The sequence below is a fragment of the Panthera tigris genome, chromosome C2 (assembly GCF_018350195.1).
Source record: "Panthera tigris isolate Pti1 chromosome C2, P.tigris_Pti1_mat1.1, whole genome shotgun sequence".
In the NCBI taxonomy this organism is placed as follows: domain Eukaryota; kingdom Metazoa; phylum Chordata; class Mammalia; order Carnivora; family Felidae; genus Panthera; species Panthera tigris.
This window is the reverse complement of record NC_056668.1, coordinates 90,122,988-90,148,055: the sequence shown is the minus strand read 5'-3', so window position 1 is coordinate 90,148,055 and position 25,068 is coordinate 90,122,988. Positions and strand designations below refer to the sequence as shown.

Below are 25,068 nucleotides of genomic sequence, written 5' to 3'. Positions count from 1 at the left end.
AGCATGATCCTCATTTTCTTCTGTTAACACTGGGGTCTATAGGATCAAATCTGTTGTCGTGAATGTGCCCTACATTCTAGATTTGTGGGATGCTTCTTTGTGATTTTATTTAATTAGTTCCTCTGTCAGGAGGAGGCATTAACATGGTGGAGGAGTAGGGGGGCACTAAACATGTCTCATTCCTCAAACACAGTTAGTTATCAAATCATTCTGAATACCCAATAAATCAATCAGAGGTCTGAGAGAACAAAAACTGCTAGTCTACAAGTAGAAAAGTAACAACCTTTTGGAAGATTCTTTAACAAGCAGACCAAAACACGCCCAGGATCTAGGTTTTGTTTGTTTGTTCTCTTCTTTTTTTTATTTTTTCTTTTCTTTTCTGGACAAAATGTTGAGACAGAGAAATTCACCCCAAAAGAAAGAACAGGAAGTAGAACTCATGGCCAGGGATTTCACAATATGGATTTAAGTAAGATGTCTGGACTAGAATTTAAAACAGTGATTATAAGGATACTAGCTGGGCTTGAAAAAGCATAGAAGACACTAGAGAATCCCTTGCAGCAGAGATAAAAGAACTAAAATCTAGTCAGGCTGAAATTAAAAATGCTGTAATGAGATGCAAACCCAAATGGATGCCATAAGAATGATGATGAACAAAGCAGAGGGGTGAATCGATGATATATTATGGAAAATAATGAAGCTGAAAAGAAGAGGGAAAAAAAGATAATGGTTCACATACGTAGACTTAAGGAACTCAGTAACTTACTGAAATGTAATAACATTCTTAACATTGGGAATCCTAGAGGATGAAGAGAGACAAAAAGAGTCAGGTTTATTTGAAAACTTCCCTAATCTGGGGAAGGAAAGAGACACCAAAATCCAAAAAGTACAGAGAACTCCCATTAAATTCAACAAAATCTAACCATTACCAAGGCATATCATAGTCAAATTCACAAAATACACAGACAAGGAAAGAATCCTGAAATCAGCAAGGGAAAAAGTCCTTAACCTGCAAGGGAAGATAGATCAGATTTGTAATAGATCTGTCAACAGAAACTTGGGAGGCCAGAAAGGTGTGACAGGACATATTCAATGTGCTGAATGGGAAAATTATGCAGCCGAGAATTATCCATCAGGGCTGTCATTCAGAATAGAAGTAGAGGTAGAGTTTCCCAGACAAACAAAAACTAAAGGACTTTGTGACCATTAAACCAGCCCTGCAAAAAAATTTAAGGGGGACTCTTTGAGTGGAGAAAAGAAAAAAAAAAAAAAAGACCAAAAGCAACAAAGACTGGAAAGAACCAGAGAGCATCATGAGAAACATGAACTCTATGAGTAACACAAAGGCACTAAATTTATCTCTTTCAATAATCACTATGAATGTAAATGTACTAATGTTCCAATCAAAAGATGGGGCGCCTGAGTGGCTCAGTCGGTTGAGCGACCAAGCACTTTGGCTCAGGTCATGATCTCATGGTTCGTGGGTTCGAGCCCCGCGTCGGGCTCTGTGCTGACAGCTCAGAGCCTGGAGCCTGCTTCTGATTCTGTCTCTCTCTGTCTCTGCCTCTCCCTTGCGCTCTGTCTCTGTCTCTCAAAAATAAATAAATGTAAAAAAAAAAAAAAAAAAACATGTGGTATCAGAATGGATTAAAAAAAACCTAGATCCATCTATATGCTGCCTACAAAGAGACTCACTTTAGACCTAAAGACACCTGAAGATTGAAAGTGAGGGGATGGAGAACCATATACCATACACAAAAATAAATTCAAAATGGATAAAAGACCTAACATGAGACAGGAAACCATCAAAATACTAGAAGAGAACACAGGCAGCAAACTCTTCGACCTCAGCTGTAGCAACTTCTTACTACACATATCGGCAGTGGCAAGTGAAACAAAAGCAAAAATAAACTATTGGGACCTCATCAAGATAAGAAGCTTCTGCACAGCAAAGGAAACAACCAACAAAACTAAAAGGCAACCTATGGAATGGGAGAAGATATTTGCAAATGACATATCTGGTAAAGGGTTAGTATCCAAAATCTATAAAGAACCTAAGAAACTCAATACCCAATAAACAAATAACCCAATTAAGAAATGGACAGAAGACATGAATAGACACTTTTCCAAAGAAGACATCAGATAGCTAACAGACACATGAAAAGATGCTCAATATCATTCATCATCAGGGAAATACAAATCAAAACCACAATGAGATACCACCTCACCCCTGTCAGAATGGCTAAAATTAGCAACACAAGAAACAAAAGATGTTGGTGAGGATGTGGAGAAAGGGGAACCCCTTTGCACTATTGGCAGGAATGCAAACTGGTGCAGCCACTCTGGAGAACAATATGGAGGTTTCTCAAAACACTAAAAATAGAGGGGCACCTGGGTGTCTCAGTTAGTTAAGACTCTTGATTTTGGCTCAGTTCGCAATCTCACAGTTCGTGAGTTCAAGCCCTGTGTAGGGCTCAGCGCTGATAGTGTGGAGCCTGCCTGGGATTCTCTCTCTCTCTCCCTCTATTCTGTCTCTATCTCTGTCACTCAAAATAAATTAATTAATTTTTAAAAATCCAACTTTTAATTTTGGCTCAGGTTATCATCCCAGGGTTGTGGGATCAAGCCCTGTGTCTGGCTCTGCACTAAATGTGGTACCTACTTAGGATTTTCTCTCTCTCTCTCTCTCTCTCTCTCTCTCTCTCTGCCCCTCTCTGCTTCTCTCTCTCTCTCTCTCTCTCTCTCTCTCTCAAAATTAAAAAAAAAAGAAAAGACACTTGTTGACTTGTTGTGATGAGCACTGGGTGTTATATGTAAGTGATGAATCACTGAGTTGTACTCCTAAAACCAGTATTGCACTATGTTAACTAAGTAACATTTAAATACAAATTTAAAAAACTAGTTCCTCTGTCCTTTTTATTTTCAATAAACTTGAAATTAATTATTAAGGTTTCTATTAGAAAACTCATTGGTGTAATTATTGGATAAAATTCTTTTTTTTAATTAAAAATTTTTTAAATGTTTATTTATTTTTGAGAGACAGAGTGCCAGCAGGAAAGGGGCAGAGAGAGAGACACACACAGAATCTGAAGCAGGCTCCAGGCTCTGAGCTCAAGGACTGTGAGATCATGACCTGAGCTGAAATTGGATGCTTAACCAACTAAGCCACCGAGCTGCCCCCGTGGATAACATTCTTAGAGGACATTTTTTTTAAGTTTTATTTATTTATTTTTGAGAGAGAGACAGAGAGAGTGATTGGGGGAGGGGCAGAGAGAGGGAGAGAGAGACAATCCCAAGCAGGCTCTGTGCTGTCAGCACAGAGCCCGTCGCGGGGCTCGAAGTCACATACTGTGAGATCATGACCTGAGTAGAAACCAAGAGTCGGACTCTTAACCAACTGAGCCATCCAGGCGCCCCGACATTTTTTTTAGCTGGTGTTATTGTCAATATCCAGAATATGGTTAGACATATCACATCAGGTGCGATGCAACATAGTGGACCTAGTTGGGTCTTAGAATTAGAACTTGTATAAATTCTTGTGTAGAACTGTTGTGTGAAATGATGTTCCCTGAAGGATAGACTGAAATGGAGCTCCTGAGAAAATTATAATGTGACAAGAAGAACATAATATCTGGTGCAGGTCTGATGATATCAGTTTGTATCCATTGGTGTGGGCATTTCAATTATTTGCTGCCAGTGCATTCTGATTGGTCAGCATTTATGGCATATCAGTTGATAAGTATTTTGAATAAGACCCTTGATCTAGAGCATATGATGTCAATCAATATATTGGTTCAGAAAAAACATTTGGCAATATGGAGATCTCACCTAGAAAAATGGAGCCCTCACATGGAAAAATAAAAGCTGTGATGGCTTAGAATCCAGAAGCAGTTTATGATCAGATATTTAGGGAAGCAGTTGGCATTTAGGAAAGATGCTAGCAGTTTATAAAGTCCCAATCATCAAAAGTGTGATTCTAAAGTATATTCCAGCCCCTAGGGTGAAGGGAAATTGAAAAATAAAGAAAACAGGCGCCGGATGGTTCAGTAGGTTAAGCATCTAAATATGGCTCAGGTCATGATCTCACAGTTCATGGGTTCCAGGCCCTCAAAGAGCTCTGTACTGACAGCTCAGAGCCTGGAGCCTGCTTCAGATTCTGTGTCTCCCTTTCTCTCTGCCCCTCTCCCACTCGCACTCTGTCTCTGTCTCTCAAATAAATAAATAAATGTTTACAAAAATTAAAGGAAGGAAATAATTCACATCCTAGAAGTTCTTTTCTAGAGTCAGGTAGCTAAAAAGAGAGTCAGGTACATAGAATGAGAAAATCGTTAAAATTAGGAATCCTAGGAAGAACTATGGTTAAGAAACCAATAAAACCTTATTTATTGGAATTAGGACTCAGAGTTAGATACAGTTTTTAGTCCTCAATTCTCTGCAAATGAGCTTGGGATTTGTAAGTAAGGGGCATGCTTACTCACAGTGCAGGTGGAGAAGAACTTAATTAGCTGTGTTGAAAAAGATTCAGAACTAGTCGAGTCTTAGCAACAAAAATGCGAGACAGAATTATTACTGGAAAATAATTTCTGTAGCAGATATTTTTTTTTTTCTCTGCACATGATGAAATTAAGGACTAGAGAGAGGCAACTACTTTTATGTCTCAGCTCTGACTCTCCTCACCCTATTTGAATACAAATGCTCTCTGAGTGGAACACATTTTTGTCATCTTGAAATCTTTTGAACTTCACACATCAAATTTAAAGCTGTTATCAAACTTTGAAGCATGAAAGACAGAAAACATTTGGCAAATGTGAGCTGGAAATGTTATCTTAAAGTAGCAATACATACATACTTACACACGCATTGATTTTTAAATAATAAAGTGCACCTAAATGTTATCCAGGATTTTCTAATTTCAAAAGTATTTTTCAATCTTGCAATAAATGCAAACTTACAGAAGAGTTTCAAGAATGGTATAAACAATATTTTTTCCCTCAAATACCCAAGAAAAAGCCTCAGACATGCTGAACCATCACATCTGAATTCTCCCACAGTGGTATTCTCCTACACAAACAGCACAACCATCACAATCAGGAATGAAACATTGATACATTACTACCAGGCACTCCAAAAGCCCCATACAGATTTGCCAGTTGTTTCGGTAATGTCCTAAATATCAAATAGATCTAAACTAGGGTTATGTGTTGTGAGTTATCAAGTTTCCCGTTTCCTTCGACCTGGAACAGTCTCAGTCATTGCTTGGCTTTCATTGCTTTACCACCTTTGAAGCTTATATGCCAGTATCTGCAGAATGTTCCCCAAGTCTGGGTTTATCTGATGTTTTCTCCTGAATAATTGAAGCCTCTGCACATTTGGCAGCAATATTACAGAGTGAAACTGTTTTTCCCGTTGCTGATATCAGTCTGTCCCATCATTGGTAATGCTAACTTTGATGATTTGATCAAGGAAGTGTCTGTGAGGACTCCTCATTGAAATTACTATTTTTTTTTAATTTTCTCTTTGCAATTAATATTCACTTGAAGTCATGCTTGTTTCCCAATTAGTCATTACAAAGATAATGCCAATGGTGGTGGCCTTCCAAGTTCATCATCCCTCTACTTTTATTAATTGACATTCTACTGTAAAGAAGAGCTTTCTTTTTCCTATTTGTGTGTTTATTTATAGATATAGTATCAATAGTATCAGCATTTTTATGTATATATATATATAGTATCAAATACTATATAGTGTGTGTGTGTGTATATATATATAGTACCAATTTATATATGTAGTGTATGTATATATAGTATCTATATATAAATGGATTTATATCCCTAATTTATTCAATGGGTTATAATTCAGTACTGTGTTTATTTTGATGCTCAAATTGTCCCAGTTCAGCCCAAGATAGCACCTTCAACCTAGGCTTCTCTCTGTTGGCATATTCTCATTATTTTTTTTTTTTTGAGAATTTCCTTAGTTTTTTTACACAGCAAAAATTTGATCTACCAAATCATTTTTTACTTCCTAGCCCCAACACTGTTATCAGCCATTTCTCCAAAGAGTCCTAGTTCCTTTGAGTAGAGAATATTATCTGGAAAACAAGATGTGGATTCTAGATGGGCACGTTGCTATTGGAGTGTTATTTTTCTTCAGTACCTCTTAGTAAACAAAACTAGGGAAATATACTTTAACATAAATATGTATGAATATATATGTTCAAATAGATTAGATCTAAATTTATTTTTATATCTGTGTATATATATCTAGAAAACCAAAAGGACATATCAAGACCTAGTTTTTTCTCCTTCCATGTTTGCAAATCAATTCATAGTGAGAAATCTGCTTCTCATTATCTTAAATATTACATGGGTTAATTAGTTCTGTTGTGTATAACCAACTGATGTCCTTACTATTTCCTCCATAAGAATGCCTTTCTCAGGGTGCCTGGATGGCTCAGTCAGTTGAGCACCTTTCTCTTGATTTCCACTCAGGTCATGATCTCATGGTTCATGGGATTGGACCCCACATCATCATCAGGTTCCGTGTTGACAGTGTGGAGCCTGCTTGGGATTCTGTCTTTCCCTCTCTCTCTCTGCCCCTCCTTTGTTCATGCATGCACTCTCTCTCAAAATAAAGAAATAAACACTAAAAAAAAATAATGCCTTTCTCACTCCATAATGGCTCTGACAATCAAGCCAGGCACAGCCCCATATGGACTATTCACCCTATATCAAATGCTATGCCTGTCCCCCACTCCCAATGCAGTTAACTTCCTTTCCCTTTTCAGCCCCTAACACTGTGTGTTGTTCAGTTCTTAAACGGGGATGCCCTTTTCAGTCTGCAGCATTGATTTCTCTTATTGCAGTATTCCCTCTGACAGTTGCATTCCTCCCCATTTCCAGGTGCTCTCTCTCTCTCTCTCTCTTTCTCTCTCTCTCTCTCTCTCTCTCTCTCTCTCTCTCTCTCTCTCTCACACACATACACACACACACACACACACACACACTGGGCCCTGACACCCCGTGATGGACCACCCCAACCCATTTAGATGCTTTCCTTAACTCACATGATCTCCAACCCCTTGCTCAGGGCCACAGTGCCATCATCTTCTACTGCCACTGTCAGAGGTGATAACCTTGGCCAACTTCACCTAATGGCCTTAGGACTGAATCATTCAGGAATAGAAAGGAAGTGAAGGAGAAAACAAGAAAGTATACTTAGTTCTTGAATATATAAACATTTAATTGTATAATATTATTGAGCAATATAGTTTTTTTAATTCTCTTATTTATTTTTTTTTTCATGTATCACTCTGTGGTTAATATCTATCCATGCTGTCCTAGGTACATTTACCACATTGCTTCTAGGTGCTATATGATATTGAAAAGAGTAGCTTTACTACACTTGATATGTCCGTTACTCCAGGGATGGACACCTTAGTTGCCCTCACTTTCCTGTTACCAAACATTCTAGGTTCAAAGTTTCTCTTGCTATTTTTAAAATTTCTTTAACAACATTAATTTATGGGCTTTTGGTATCATATTGTTTTTGAAAAGCTTGATATCAATCTGATTCTTTCTTTCTTTTTTTTGTGAGTTACCTGCTTTTCACTCTGGGAACTTTAAAATTTTTTCTGTATGTCTTTCATGCTTTTACACTTTACTTGATAAAATATATAATGTGTTTTTCCTTTTTTTCTGGAAAAATATTTTTTCTTTAAATATTTTCTCTCTTCCATTTCTTCTTCTTCTTTTTCTAGTATCCTTTTTAGAACTCCTATTACTGTCCACCATGAATTTTAATTGTAATTTCATATTTTCTCTCTACCCTTTTCTTGTTGTTTCTGGAAAATTGCTCAAACTGATATAGCTCTCAAATTCAATTTCAGTTATAGCTATCTATTACTTATTATCTCTACTCATCCTATCTATTGTCATATTTCTTTCAATTTTTCTATTTCCTTACCTGTTATGTCTTTTTAAAAATGTTTTCTGGTTATTTCTTATTGCTAATGCATCACCTTATGCTTTGTGTTTAATTATAAAACTTATTTTTAAATTCATGTATTGTGTGTTGCAATATGTTTACTTTGGGTAGTGTATGTGTTCATTGTGTTAAGTTTCTTTTGTGTGGCTGTGGACCTCACAACCGTATATCTAGATATTTTAGGCTGGGGGTTTATGTTACTCTGGAGGTATTAGCTACCCTTCTAATGACTTATGGGAAGACAGAGCTCAAGTGAGACTCCAATGTATATCTTTTTGGGCTTCCATAATGAGAGTCAATATGTCTTCAGATAATATGGAACTATTCTAAACCTCTTTCATTTTCTGCCAGTTCCCCAGGCAGCCTCAGTTTTCAGGGATTTGGTGTTATAAAGCAGAGCAATAGGAGATGGTCTCCTTAGGTTGTAAGTCCCATCACCCCTTGGGAGTTGGAGTAAAAGAATAAATGTCCAAGGGTTCAGATTTGTTCAAGCTCTTTAACAACAGTATTTCACCCCAGCAGACCCGGGGAGGCCTTCCTAACCCAAATTTTGTTTCATTTATTAATCTATCTTCTTAAATATTTTGCCTGTAAACACACACATTTTTACCTAAGTTCAGTCATTTTCTATATCTCTTGGATATTCTATTGTTTTCATTATAGCATATCCATGATTCTACATATTATTTTTACATTTTAACAGGCACATTTTGTCATAATTTTCTAAGTCATCTCCTTATTTGGGATATTTATGTTGTTTTCTGTAATTGCTATTATAGATTATACTGGGAAGAGTTCAATTATTCTTATAAAATAAATTCCAACTTGCAAGATTGCTATCTTTATTGTTATGAAGAGTAATATTGCCTTACCAATGAGTTGTTTAAACTAGTAATGCCAACAGCAGTAGATGCATCATAAGAGTTTATCCAGAGTTTTGCTGGCATTCATTGTTAAAATTGAAAGTGGGATCATGGTGCTGCTTCCAGTGAAGGGAAGCAGACTCTATGCATATTTGTTTTCAGACATGGATATGGAGTATTATAAAACAGTATGTATTAGGATCGGTATCATGTATGGGGATGCAAATAATTGATGAAAAGGTGATTTTTGCTGTATTACATATCATTATTTTGGTCTGGCCCTTGCTCAGTGATACATAAGAAGGTCTTGCTCTTGGTTAGAAGGATCCAGTGCAAGTACAGCATTCTTCTCAGAGCAAAAGATTGTCTTCACTTTCTCAGACCGCTGTGTTTCTTCTAAATAGGAATCTTAGACTTCAGGATGTGCAGAAGGCAGGATAAAATATTTAAAGATGGAAGATAAAAAGATAAAGATGGAATGTAAAATCAGATAAACAAAAGAGTTTACGCTACGGTTGCCTAGTATTGGGAAGTTCTGATAAGTTAGAGTGGGAATATAGCATTCACACAAGGACAGAAGACGTGGTTGTATGCCTATAGGGAGCAAGGGGTTTTAACTGGCATCCCTATATAAATGCAGGACTGTGGGATGGTAGTAGAAAGACTAGAAAGGAATTCACATACTGTTGGAGGAAAGCTTTCTTCATCTGAGCTCCGGATGAAAAAAAAAATCTGTTTTTGGAAATCAAAAACTCTAGCTCAGAATTTTCACTACTATTGTAGTACAGAAACTCCAAGCCAAGAAATTTGCATACAGATTGTCCCCCAGCCAGAGATGCCCCTGGGATGCCTGGCAAAAGCAAATGCAATGCTGGGAAAATATGTATTGGAGAAATACTAAGCAAAAGAAAGATAGAGTAATTATATTAATATCAGAGGGGAATGGGAAGGAAGACTTTAGAAAAAACTTGGGATAGAGAAGATGTAAAGAATAATTGTTCTATGTATTCTGTATAGAAATCCAAAAGATACAGCAACTCCAAATGCATGAATGCATGAAACTAACTGGGCTAAAAATATGCAAATAATAATTTGATAGTATTACCAGGATAATTAATAAATACAAATCATATGAGAAACTTTAAGATGTCTCAATCATTAACAGAAAATATATACAACAATTCTATAAGGCTATAGCTACACAGTTTTCCAGTTTGATCTATTTGACATGTATAGGAAATGCTGCAGTCATTAACAAGAAAGGCCCATTTTTATATTGAACATTTTATTAAAATGTATATTCTGTATTTATCAGATGCAATACCCTAAGGGTCACAAAACAATTCTCACATAACATCAAAATACCAGTAGCATATAAAGCTTGTTTTCTGCCCACATTTAAGTTAGATATCAGTATTAAAACTGTAACACACACCTTATATTTGGATATTTAAAAAATTATTTGAACTAATATGTATATTATGAAAAGAATGATAAGAGAAATTTTAAAATTTAGAATGTAAGATAATAAGACTGTATCAAAATTAATGTACAACATCTATACAGAAAATCTATAGCCTTAAATGCATCCAGGTAGAATTGAACAAAGGTAATAGTCAACATAGAACTTAATATTGAAGTTGAAAAAATATAAAATGAGGATCTACAAATCCCAAAACTCGTTCTTTGAAAATACTAATATATTAGCTACTTCTAGCAAAACTGATAAAGGAAAAATAAGAAACATAAGTGAGTTAAGGACAGAAAAGAGGACAAAATAACAGATGTATGGCAGTGCTTTTTTTTTGGAAGTACAAGAATAGAATGAACAACTAAATCCAAGTGAATTAGAAGAAATAAAAATGTTAAAAATCATAATGTATTTATAACCATTATTATTTATTTGAAAATATTAAGTGAAATGAAAATATACATTGAGAATGTACCCTCTTTCCCCATCCCTCACACAAAATATGAGGATCAGTGTATGTATGAATCCTAGCACTCCTTTGTAAAATGGAAAATCCTCATGCTACATATAAACTCTTAGAAAATCTAGAAAAAGAAGCAAATATCTCTAAATATTTGTGAGGTTGTATAATCCAGATATCAAAATCAGATAAGGACAAAAGGTATGTAAAATTGTCAACCAATAACTTATAAATATTTATTGAAATATCCTAAAAATATTAGTGACCAATTACAGAAAACATATCGTGACCAAGTAGAGCTTATTCCAGGAATATATGCATTTTTTAATATTGTAAAGTGAAAAGGCTTACAATTATCTCAAAAGATGATTTAACATCTGCTTGTGATAAAATCTCTTAGCAAAGTAGGAAGAGAAGTGATATTTTTTCATCTGAAAGAGAATTTTTGAGGAATGTATAGCAAACATCTTTTTTTAATTTTTAATTTACATATATGTATTTATTTATTCCTCAATTTAGTTAACATACAGTGTAGTCTTGGCCTCAAGAGTAGAATCCAATGATTCATAACTTACATATAACACCCAGTGCTCATCCCAACAAGTGCCCTCCTTAATGCCCATCGCCCATTTTCCCCATCTCCCCCACCCCTCCACCCCCATCGACTCTAAGTTTGTTCTCTGTATTTGAGTCTCTTATGGTTTGCCTCCCTCTCTGTTTTTTCTTATTTTTCCTTCCCTTCCCCTATGATCATCTGTTAAGTTTCTCAAACTCCACATATGAGTAAAATCATGTGATGTCTGTCTTTCTTTGACTTATTTTGCTTAGCATAATATTCTCCAGTTCCATGCACATTTTTGCAAATGGCAAGCTTTCATTCTTTTTCATGGCTGAGTAGTATTCTGTTGTGGAGTTTCCTTAATCCATTCATCAGTTGATGGATATTTGGGCTCTTTCCAAAATTTGGCAATTGTTCATAGCACTGCTATAAACATTGGGGTACATGTGCCCCTTCGAATCAGCAATCTTATATCCTTTGGATAAATTCCTAGTAGTGCAATTGCTAGGTCATAGAGTAATTCTATTTTTAATTTTTTGAGAAACCTCCATACAGTTTTCTAGAGTTACTGCACCAGTTTACATTCCTGCTAACAGTGCAAGAGGATTCCCCTTTCTCCACATCCTCACCAACATCTGTTATTGCCTTAGGTGTTAATTTTAGCCATTCTGACAGGGCTGGGGTGGTATCTCATTGTGATTTTGATTTGTATTTCCCTGATGATGAGTGATATTGAGCATCTTTTCATGTGTCTTTTAGCCATCTGGATGTTTTCTTTGGAAAAGTGTGTATTCATGTCTTCTGCCCATTCTTAATTGGGTTATTTGTTTTTTGGGTGTTGAGTTTGGTAAGTTCTTTATAGATTTTGGGTATTAACCCTTTATCACATATGTCATTTTCTTTTCTTTTTTTTTTTTTTTTTTTTTTTTTTTACATATGTCATTTTCAAATATTGTCTTCCATTCCATAGGCTGCCTTTTAGTTTTGTTGATTATTGCCTTCACTGTGCAGAAGCTCCTTACCTTGATGAAGTCCCAATAGTTCATTTTTGCTTTTGTTTCCCTTGCTTCTGGCTATGGGTGTAGTAAGAAGTTGCTAAAGAAATAGATTGGAAAGATTTTTTTTAAAACAAAAAGTAATGACTCTCTTATGTAAAGTTCACTTCTCTGGGCACATGTGGATGGCTCAATTCTTGATTTTAGGTCATAATCTCATTGTTCCTGAGATTGAGCCCTGTGTTGGACTCAGTGCTGACAGCATGGAGCCTGCTTGGGATTCTCTCTCTGCCTCTCTCTCTCTCTGCCCCTCACCTCTGCTCGCTCTCTCTCTCTCTCTCTCTCTCTCTCTCAAAATAAATAAACGTTTAACATATAATAATAATAAAGTTTACTTAATTGGACTATTTGGAACAAATGTAGAACAGAGCATTAAAAACAAACATATGAGTCCAACTGTATGATGTTCTGGAAATAAACAACAGTATGGAGAAATTTAAAAGATCAATGGTTGCCAGGGGTTCAATAAGGAGGGGGTAGAGGAAGGATGAAAAGGTAGAGCACAGGAAATTGTTAGGACAAACTATTCTGTATGATACTGTAGTATTGGATACATGGCGTTATGCATTTTCAATACACATAGTATTTATAACACAAAGGGTGAACCCTAATGTAAACTATGAATTTTAGTTAATAATTATGTATTAATATTGGTCATCAAAGGTAATGAATATATCACACTAATGAAAGATGTTAATAATGGGGTCAGGGGAAAGACACTGGATATTTGGGAACTTTGTACTTTCTGATCGATTTTTCTGTAAATCTGAAACTGCTGTAGGAAACAAATTATATTAATTTAAAACAAACAAAACTGCATAGCACCTGAATTAAAACCACAATACTTGGGCTCTAAGCAGATTTCCTTTTCTCATATATGGGATGCTCAGGCATTCTCTCAGGGCATCTCTACTTTTGTTTTAGTTATACTATTAACAAATCCAGTATACTGATTTCCCATTTAAGTTGTTAGAAAGGGTACATTCAAGGAAGGAAGAAACTTATTTATTGTAACAATTTTCATCTAGCAGAAAAAAGTGATATTGGAAGGTCTGTCAGTATAGACCTGCCACTTTGCATTAGCTACTTTCTAATAGTCACCCCCCCCCCCCCAACAGAACCTCCTGGCTACCTTTGAATCTCTCTTAGAAACTCCCTTACCTCCAGACTTCTTGGGATCCATCAGATACAGGATTAATATATGTTACCCCTAAAGGTCTTCAAAGACAGCTTTAGGACTGTGACTAATGTATCTCCTGATTGGTGTCTTTGCCTTATTTGTTGTCAAAATGTTTGAATATCAAGCATAGATGCAAGAACTCAAAAAAGGCAAAGCAATATGTGGCGATTTAGAATGGAGGTGAGAAACAAAACAACACAGATGAAAATGAAGACTGAAATATGTGGAAATATGTATAGCTTTAGAAATCTATTCTTTTAATTTCTGTAATACTTCAGTTTTCAATGGGATAATGTAATAATGAGTCATACAGTAAAGGTTAAATTATCTTCTACATGTTCTTTTTCTGAAGCTAGAAAAGTACGTAAATTTTTTTGGAAATATCTTTATCCAATACATATTTTTTTTAAAGTAGGAGTTTTCCACATCTCCCTGAGGTCTTCTGTGTGCTCTCATGTTGAACCTCACTGTAGCTCTGAATGTGAAGTTTAGAATTGTCTATTTAAAGCTCTGAAGTTCTGTGAGGCCAGCAATTGTAACTTAGTCATCATTGTATAACTAGTACCTAAAATAAGTTCTACACAAAATATGGAGAAGATATTTGTCAAAAAGTGTAACTTTTGTTATCTAGAAAAATCCAATTGTTTGTAATATTAGATTAATTTGACTTTTTAAGAAAAAATAACACATTATAGGAGAATAAATATCTTAATTTTTTTTTTCAGATCAGAGAATTGTCAGCATGCAAATTCAGACAGTTTCCAAATTCAAAACAGTTACTAATGTTGTTGGATATTTAAAGGGCTTGACATCTCCAGGTAAGTAGGGCTAAGTATTTATATCTATATTTATAATCTATTTATAATCTATACTTTATATGAACCATCACAAGAAAATTCTCTATAACAATGTAATAGCATAATTAAATGACCTACTTTAGATGTAACTAGTTCACACACGCCACTATAAGAGTAAGTCAATATGAAATGAAGAAGTAGGTCTTCATTCTCTTTCTTATTCTCTTCAAAAATAAATCAAAGTAGGAAGTGTAAGGGGAAAAAACCAAAAATGAGAAAACAGAGTTTAGATTTATTAAATTGGCATGTGCCTCATGAAGAAAAGCTACAAAAAGCCAAAGTTTTTTTGGGTTATTTTGTTTTTTTATTGCTCTTCTCTGTAACACCACTGGAATTTTCACTTTTATCAAGAAAAGACTACTTTAGAAAGAAAATATTTTCGTTTTAATGATGTCTTTTTTAAAAAATAAAAGTTTTTTATTTCCAAAATATGATCTTTCAGTGTTATACTATATTTTCTATGAGCCTTGGTCCACTGACAGTTCTGCCTAATGCCAGGGCTCATGGCTTTAGATTTTGAAGATGCTTATGAAAATGATCACCTGGTAAAATTTTAAATTATTTTCCGCCTGTCTTTGGGATGCTTATGGCATCTTCAGATGATGTTATGAAGGCTAAAAAAGTAAAACATACTGGTACATATATTAATTAAGAGATTAATATAGCAACACTTCCAAATTGTGAGGTTGAGCCACATGCTGCTATCTGATGTGCTTAGTATGCAGGGTAGAATGCAGTGGTCTATTTAGCACACTTGTGTCACTTTTGTTGATTTGGTTGGGATATTTACTCAAGTTCTCCTTGGAGAATTATTTTTTGCCACGACTTTAGTCAAATTGACTCTATAATTGATAACCCAGAAAATTCTGAAATCAAGTTTTACATACCCCCAAGTTTCCTGCCAGCCAACTTCTATAAAATTTATGGAAGATACATATTTTCTCTGATTTCCTTACAGTAGCAATTGCGAACAACCTCTGATTTAATGTCTTTAAATACAATGTATAAATAGATTTGGAAATTGGTACTGTTGCATTTGAACTCTTTCAACCAGTTTTCATCATCAGAATCTGTAACTGAAGCACCAGAAATATTTGTCATCATTGGTGCATTTGCTAGTTTTTATGGAAAAACCAAATTGTACAAAACTATATTAGCTTTAGGGTAAAATAGCTTTCCTAATTGAAATTCAATATAGAAAAAATCAATTTCTTAAAATCAATTTACTAGTAGTATTCTTCAGTGTATAATATGTAAAGCTTCTCAAATTTTGTTTATTTGAATCCTACACAAAAATATTAGGTGCTCATTCACATGATTTTCTTATTTAATGGCTCTGAAAAGTAGAAACAATCATCAATTAGTATTAAGGCTTTTACATATGGTTTATCTAGAATACAGATAATCCCAAGCAGAACTTTCACACATATCTCGGAGATGAGTAAATACATTTCCTGAGTTTCAACCTTTACAGCCACTGTATATATACTATTAATTAAATTTTCATAAAACATTGGCAGATCAAATTTGTTGCTGGTTCAAAAATCAGTATAGAAAACTAAAATAGCTTCACACAGTGATTTCCCATCAAATAGCTTTTTGCCGCCACGAAGTAAAGGGATAATTCATTTATTCCACACATAGGCAGTCCTTATGTGATAGGCCCTGTTAAAAGTGCCTTGCAAATAGTAACTCATTTAAAACTCAAAGCAACTAGGAGGAGAGGCCAACAAGGCAGAGAAGTAGGGGGATCCATACTTCCTGCATCTCTGAAACAAAGATGGGTTGAAGCCAAAGGACTTTGAACCCCAAGAGTCTGGGAGGAAAAGAGTCTGAATCTACTAGGGAGACACTGGGATGGTGGGCCATATGTGGGTGATTACAAACTGGGGCAGATAAAACGGGCTGTGTCGGCATGAAGGGGAGGGATCCCCTTCTGTGGAGAAACAAAGGGAGAGAAACAGCAACTGGGTAAGCATAGGACTGTATCTGGACAAGAGAAAAAACCTCAGATGGGGACGGAGAGGGATCCCATCTCTAACTGTGGGCTTTCTTTGGACCGGGGCGGGTGCCCTGTTCTCACACCTGGGAGGAGGGAAACCAGCCCTGGACTCAATAGCTGGGTCAGGGGCTCAGTCCACAGTAGGAGAAAGTGGTCCCCTCCTTGGAGTACTGTGAGAGAGGACAAAACAAGCCAGGACCACATATCGGGTGGCATAGAGAGGTGCTTCCCCAGTGCCAGGGCTCACGGAGCAGGAGTTTAAATCCCAGCCAAGCTCCAGGGCATGGGAGTCGATGGAACAAGACAGACCGCCTCGTCTGCACGCGTAGCACAGTGAGGATGGCTCCACAGGGTCTGTGGAGAAGAGACTGGGTGGGGGAGGGGGGGTTGCCATTTCTCTCCCCACCACCACCAAGGTGGAGCCTCAGGGATTGATCTGCAGGGCCCACAGTGAAGGCAGGACTCATCTACACCAAACCATGCCCCTCCGTGCCGGGTGACTGCATATCTACTGGGACAGGATAGATGCTGAGGAACCAGAGGACCCACTCCTCCAGACCAGTGCTGCTGCATTGCCTGGATTAATTCTCAGATAATTCTTGTTATTTAGATATATTCTTCCTTCATTTTCTCCTTCTTATCTCTTCCCTCCTCTAGGCTGGTTACTCTGGTTGTTGGTTTGTCTAAACAGACATATTTAATCCATTCTCTTGATACATGTTCTACACCTCCTTCTTTACTTCCCTTTCTCTGTCTCTGGAATAATCAAGCCATATAGTTTCTCTGTCTGGGTAACTTTATCTTAATTTCTTCTCCGCCTGCCCCCTTCCTTAATTTCCTTTCTCTCTCTCTGGATTAAGCCTTTTAGTCTCTCTGCCTGGTCAATGTTTATTGCTTCTTTTTCCCCACCCCTGTCATTTCTCTCTTTGTATGTGCTCTTCCATGAGCACCACCTCCACCCTGTTCTTTACTTGTAGTGGGTGCTTCTGGTTTTTTACTTTTGGATTGTTTTTTGTTTGTTTGTTTTTTGTTTGTTTGTGTGTTTGCATGTTTTTGTTTCCTGTTTGTTTTCCTTTCCAGGGCTACTTCAAGGAACAAATCAAAGCACATTTGGTGGAGAGCCCAAAACATCACTAGGAAAATAACCAAAGTCACAACAACAGAAAGCAAGTAACACTCTCCCAAAAAAAAAAATACCTCCTGAAGGGCCAGGCCCTGGACAGTGTGTGTCGCCCCTTTAATATAGCAGTGCTTGCAGATGGAGAGCACACAACAAGCTTTTAAAACTCATGAGGCAGGGGCGCCTCGGTGGCTCAGTTAGTTAAGAATCCACCTTCAGCTCAGGTCATGATCTTGCGGTTTGTGAGTTCAAGCCCCGTGTCGGGCTTTGTGCTGACAGCTCAGAGCCTGGAGCCTGCTTCAGATTCTGTGTTTCCTTCTCTCTCTGCCCCTCCCCTGCTCATGCTCTGTCTCTCTCTGTCTCAATAATAAATAAAACATTAAAAAAAAAAAACTCATAAGGGACAGAAAACTAGCCAAAATGACCAAACAGAAATTCTCCTCAAAAAAAAATTCCAGGGAGAAGTGACAGCTAAAGAATTGATCAAAACAGATATAAGCAATATAACTGAACAAGAATTTAGACTAATAGTCACAAGATTAATCACTGGTCTTGAAAAAAACATAGAAGATAGCAGAGAATCTATTGCTGCAGAGATCAAGGAACTTAAAAAAAGTCGTGATGAGTTTAAAAATGCTATAAATGAGGTGCAAAATAAAATGGAGGTGACCACAGCAAGGATTGAAGAGGCAGAGGGGAGAATGGGTTAATTAGAAGATAAAATTATGGAAAAAGAGGAAGCTGAGAAGAAAGAGATTAAAGAAATCCAGGATCACAAGAGGAGAATTAGAGAACTAAGTAATGCAATTCATATTGTTCCATAACAAATGGAACAATATCTGTATCATAGGAATTCCAGAAAAAGAGAGAGAAAGGGGCTGAAGGTGTATTTGACCAATCATAGCTGAGAACTTCCCCAATCTGGGGACGGAAACAGACATTGAAATCAAAGAGGCACAGAGAACTCCCTTTAGACATAACTTGAATCAATCTTCTGCACGACATATCATAGGAAAACTAGCAAAATACCAGGATAAAGAGAGAATTCTGAAAGCAGTTAAGGATAAACAGGCTTTATCATACAAAGTAGACACACAAGGGTAGTAGCCGACCTATCTATTGAAACTTGGCAGGCCAGAAAGGAATGGTAGGAAATATTCAATGTGATGAACAGGAAAAATATGCAGCCAAGAATCCTTTACCCAGCAAGCCTGTCATTCAAAATAGAAGGAGAGATAAAAGTTTTCCCAAACAAACAAAAACTGAAGGAATTCATCACCACTAAACCAGCCCTACAAGAGATCCTAAGGGGGACTCTGTGAGAGAAATGTTGCAAGGACCACAAAAGACCAGAGACATCACTACAACCATGAAACCTGCAGATAACACAATGGCTCTAAACCCATATCTTTCAATAATAACACTAAATGTAAATAGACTATATACTCCAATCAAAACACATAGGGTATCAGAATGCATAAAAAAACAAGACACATCTATTTGCTGTCTACAAGAGACCCATTTTAGACCTGAGGACACCTTCAGATTGAAAGTGAGGGGATGGAGAACTATCTATCCTGCTACTGGAAGTCAAAAGAAAGCTTGTGTATGACCACCTGGGTGGCTCAGCTGGTGAAGCATCCGACTTCGGCTCAGGTCATGATCTCACAGTTCGTGGGTTCAAGCCCCACATCAGGCTCTGTGCTGACAGCTCAGAGCCTGGAACCTGCTTCAGATTCTGTGTCTCCCTCTCTCTCTGCCCTTCCTCTGCTCACACTCTCTCTCTCTCTTTCAAAAATAAATAAACATTAAAAAAATTAAAAGAAAAAAAGAAAGCTGGTGTAGCCATACTTAGACAAACTAGACTTTAAATTAAAGGCTGTCACAAGAGATGAAGAAGGGCGTTATGTAATAATTACAGGGTCTATCCATCAGGAAGAGCTAACAACATAAATATCTATGCACCGAATTTGAGAGCACCCAAATATATAAAACAATTAATCACAAACAAAAGCAATCTTATTGGTAAGAATGTGGTAACTGCAGGGGACTTTAATACTCCACTTACAACAATGGACAGATCATCTAGACACAGAATCAGTAAGAAACAATGTCCCTGAATGATACATTGGACCAGATGGCTGTGACAGATGTATTTAGAACTCTGCATCCTAAAGCAACAGAATATACTTTCTTCTCAAGTGCACATGGAACATTCTCCAAGATAGATCACATGTTGGGTCACAAAACAGCCCTCAATAAATACCAAAGAATTGAGATCATACCATGCACACTTTCAGACCACAATGCTATGAAACTTGAAATCAACCACAGGAAAAAGTCTGGAAAACCTTCAAAAGCATGGAGGTTAAAGAACACTGTACTAAAGAATGAATGTGTCAACCAGGCAATTAGAGAAGAAATTAAAAAATATATGGAAACAAATGAAAATGAAAACACAACAATCCAAACCCTTTGGGATGCAGCAAAGGCAGTCCTAAGAGAAAATACATTTGCAATCCAGGCCTATCTCAAGAAACAAGAAAAATCCCAAATACAAAATCTAATAGCACACATAAAGGAAATAGAAGCAGAACAGCAAAGACACCCCAAAACCAGCAGAAGAAGAGAAATAATAAAGATCAAAGCAGAAATAAGCAATATAGAATCCAAAAATAAAACAAAACAAAACAAAACAAAAACAAAACAGTAGAATGGATAAATGAAACTAAGAGTTGGTTTTTTGAGAAAATAAACAAAATTGATAAACCTTAGCTAGGCTTCTCAAAAAGAAAAGAGAGAGGACCCAAATAGATAAAATCATGAATGAAAATGGATTTATTACAACCAGTCCCTCAGAAACACAAGCAATTATCAGGGATTATTATGAAAAATTATATGACAACAAACTGGAAAACCTGGAAGAAATGGTCAAGTTCCTAAACACCCACATACTACTAAAACTCAAACCGGAAGAAATAGAAAATTTGAACAGACCCATAACTAGTGAAGTAATTGAATCAGTTATCAAAAATCTCCCAACAAATAAAGAACTGGACTCTTCCCTAGGGAATTCTACCAGACATTTAAAGCAGAGTTAATACCTATCCGTCTCAAGCTGTTCCAAAAAATAGAAATGGAAGGAAAACTTCCAGACTCATTCTGTGAAGTATGAAGAAAAACCAGACAGAGACCAACAAAAAAAGAGAACTACTGGCCAATATCTCTGATGAATATGGATGCAAAAATTCTCACCAAGATACTAGCAAATCGAATTCAACAGCATATAAAAAGAATTATTCACCATGATCAAGTGGAATTCATTCTTGGGCTGCAGGGCTGGTTCAATATTTGCAAATCAATCAATGTGATACATCACATTAATAAAAGAAAGGCTAAGAACTATATGATCCTGTCAGTCGATGCAGAAAAAGCATTTGACAAAATACAGCATCCTTTCTAATAAAAATCCCCAAGAATGTTGGGATAGAAGGAACATCCTTAAACTTCATAAAAGCCATTTATGAAAAGCCCACAGCTAATATCATCCTCATGCGGAAAAACTGAGAGCTTTTCCCCTGAGATCTGGAATACAACAGGGACTTCTACTCTCACCATTGTTGTTTAACATAGTGTTGGAATTCCTAGCATCAGCAATCAGAAAACAAAATGAAATAAAAGGATCAAAATTGGCAAAGAAGAAGTCAAACTTTCACTTTTCACAGACAACATAATACTCTACATGGAATATCTGACAGACTCCACCCAAAGGCTGCTAGAACTGATACATGAATTCAGCAAAGTCACAGGGTACAAAATCAACATACAGAAATCGGTTGTATTTTTATACAGCAATAATGAAGAACCAGAAGGAGAAATAAAGAATTGATCCATTAACAATTGCACCAAGAACCATAAAATACCTGGGAATAAACCTAACCAAAGGTGTAAAAGATCTGTATGCTGAAAACTATAGAAAGCTTATGAAGGAAATTGAAGAAGACACAAAGAAATGGAAAAACATTCTGTGCTCATGGATTGGAAGAATAAATATTTTTAAAATGTCAATACTACCCAAAGCAATCTACATATTCAATTCAGTCTCCATCAAAATTGCACCAGCATTCTTCTCAAAGCTAGAACAATCCTAAAATTTGTATGGAACCACAAAAGACCCCAAATAGCCAAAGTAATATTGAAAAAGAAAACCAAAGCGGGAGGCACCACAATCCCAGACTTTAGCCTCTACTACAAAGCAGTAATCATCAAGACAGTATGGTATTGGTACAAAAACAGACACATAGACCAATGGAATAGAATAGAGACTCCAGAATTGGACCCACAAAAGTATGGCCAACTAATCTTTGACAAAGCAGGAAAAAGTTTTTCCAATGGAAAAAACACAGTCTCTTTAACAAATGGTGCTGGGAGAACTGTACAGCAACATGCAGAAGAATGAAATTAGAACACTTTCTTACACCATTCACAAAAAATAAACTCAAAATGGATGAAGGACCTGAATGTGAAACAGGAAACCATACCCTAAAGGAGAAAGCAGGCAACAACCTCTTTGACCTCACCCACAGCAATTTCTTACTCAACACATCTCCAAAGGCAAGGGAATTAAAAGCAAAGATGAACTATTAGGACCTCATCAAGATAAAAAGCTCCTGCCCTGCAAAGTAAACAATCAACATAACTAAAAGGCAACCAACAGAATGGGAAAAGATATTTGCAAATGACATATTAGATAAAGGGCCAGTATCCAAAATCTATAAAGAACTCACTAAATTCCACACCCAAAAAACAAATAATCCAGTGAAGAAATGGTCAGAAGACATCAATAGACAATTTTCCAAAGAAGACATTCAGATGGCCAAGGGACACATGAAACGGATGCTCAATGTGACTTCTCATCAGGGAAATACAAATCAAAGCCACACTGAGATACTACCTCATGCCTGTCAGAGTGGCTAATATGAACAAATCAGGAGACTATAGATGCTGGAGAGGATGTGGAGAAATGGGAACCTCTTTCACTGTTGGTGGGAATGCAAATTGGTGCAGCCACTCTGGAAAACAGTGTGGAGTTTCCTCAAAAAATTAAAAATAGAACTACCCTATGACCCAGCAATAGCACTGCTAGGAATTTACCCAAGGGATACAGGAGTGCTGATGCATACGGGCACATGTACCCCAATGTTTACAGCAGCACTTTCAACAATAGCCAAATTATGGAAAGAGCCTAAATGTCCATCAACTGATGAATGGATAAAAGAATATGATTTATATACACAATGGAATACTATGTGGCAATGAGAAAGAATGAAATCTGGCCTTTTGTAGCAATGTGGATGGAACTGGAGGGTATTATGCTGAGTGAAATAAGTCAGTCAGAGAAAGACTGATACCATATGGTTTCACTCATATGTTCCAAGATGTAGATCTTGAGAAACTTAACAGAAAACCATGGAGGAGGGGAAGGGGGAAAAAACGTTACAAACAGAGAGGGAGGGAGGCAAACCATACCAGATTTTTAAATACAGAGAACAAACTGAGGGTTGATGGGTGGGGGAGAGTGGAAAGTGGGTGATGGGCATTGAGGAAGGCACTTGTTGGGATGAGCACTGGGTGTTATATGGAAGCCAATTTGATAATAAATTATATTTTAAAAAAATTAAAAAATAAAACTCAAACGAACTGAATAATGTATGTACCATTTGTATTTTGATTTTATACTGAAGAAATTAAGGCATAAAGAGCTTAGTTAAGCTTCCCAAGGTCATATAACTAGCAAATTGAATAGACTGGATCCAAACACAAGGAGGCTGGCTTCAAAGTCTGCACCATTGAGCTATGGGACATCTCTGAATAAAATAACACTCGGTGAAGAAACCTTTTACATGAAAGTATAGGACTATTTAGTGAAATAAATATAGTTCTATACCAATAGCATTCAATGGTAACAAAATCAGAGGAAACTCTGGAGATATGCTTTTATTCTACCTTATTATTGGTAATAGTCTGTAACGTATATTGAGCAGGCCCCATCTATGTGTCATGCAGATTTTTTTCATGTTGTATCTAATGGATTTTGTATGATTATATGAAATATGTGAAAAGATAACTTTTACAGGTGTGCCTGAGTGGCTCAGTTGGCTGAGCATCTGACTCTTGATTTCAACTCAGGTCATGATCCCAGTTTCATGGGATTTAAGCCCTCATCTGACTCCACACTGAGCATGCAGCCTGCTTAAGATTCTGTCCCTTTCTCCCTCTGTCCTTTCCCCCCTTTTGTGCTGAGTCTCTCTCTAAAAAAGAAGAAAGGGAAGGGAAAGGAAGGGGAGGGAAGGGAAGGGGAGGGAAGGAAACTTTTACAGTAGTTGGATGACTTTTGATGTTGATTTTTTTTTTCTTCAGAGAGAGGAGATAAAACTATAAGTTGGAAGCTATAATTAATTTCCTAAATACTTCATTTGGATTTTTTCAAAATCCATACATGACTACCACATTATTTAATATTTATAGCTACTGATAAGCATTGCCTCATATGTATTAATAGTTCATTAATATTTACTGAGCATACACACATTGTTTACAGGGCACTTCCCACTATGATTCTGGAAAAATGTTAGATAAAGGTTTCATTGTGGCATATTTGTATACTTCATTAATTAAAATGCGTGTTGTAAAGGACAGTAATATGGATCTAAGCTTTGGAATCATAATTGAGTTCAGCAGCTGCCTCTGCTTTGATATACACAGATGTGTGAATCAAGACAGTGGGTGAAAAATGTTAAAGTAGTCTTAATTATTAGAACAATTTTACATAATTGTTGCTCGGTTGTGCAATAGGATTATGTAAATGTCATTAAATTTATTGTTAGGGTTTATATTTTGTGTTAATGGCCCTTGTTTTCTTCTGTTTCCAGATCGGTATATCGTAGTTGGCAGCCGTCATCACACTGCATACAGTTATTATGGACAAGAATGGGCCAGCAGCACTGCCATAATCACAGCTTTTATCCGGGCCTTGATGTTAAGAGTTAAGAGAGGGTGGAGACCAGACCGCACAATTGTTTTCTGTTCATGGGGAGGAACAGCTTTTGGCAATATTGGCTCATATGAATGGGGAGAGGTAAATGTACATTAATTAATTTGTTCTTCTGGCTCTCGTGCACTCACTGTCTCTTTTTGACTGACAAAATAAAGTTGTCAAAACCAAGGATAAGAATGTGCCTCTCAACCATCTGCTAATTTGTTGAGATCACCTGTAAGAATGAGGGGGAATTAGATCACAGTGAATTATGTATGACCTGCAACTACCTTACTCTTGCTGCTACCAGACCTATAGACTATGATATACCCACAATTGTATTTGCCTGGTTATTGTATTTCTCCTTAGACAGGTTGACAATTACTGGACAAGAAAAGATCAAGTGATGCATGCAATTACTTTTTTTCTTTTTAACTTTCTAGCAATTATCTGGAATTAGGAAACAATCTGTTACGTTA

At 36.6% G+C, this 25,068-nt stretch overlaps 1 protein-coding gene across 18 annotated transcripts in view; it reads left to right on the top strand.

Annotated features, from left to right (window-relative positions):
* The window catches only part of NAALADL2 (N-acetylated alpha-linked acidic dipeptidase like 2), a 1,331,477-nt gene that overhangs the window by 991,007 nt on the left and 315,402 nt on the right, over nt 1–25,068 (top strand). For all 18 annotated transcript variants that reach the window (XM_042998927.1, XM_042998921.1, XM_042998913.1 and 15 more), the window contains 2 exons: nt 14,300–14,392; nt 24,486–24,691. In XM_042998927.1, the coding sequence (XP_042854861.1) occupies nt 14,300–14,392; nt 24,486–24,691 (299 nt within the window). The remainder of the gene's footprint in view (nt 1–14,299; nt 14,393–24,485; nt 24,692–25,068) is intronic.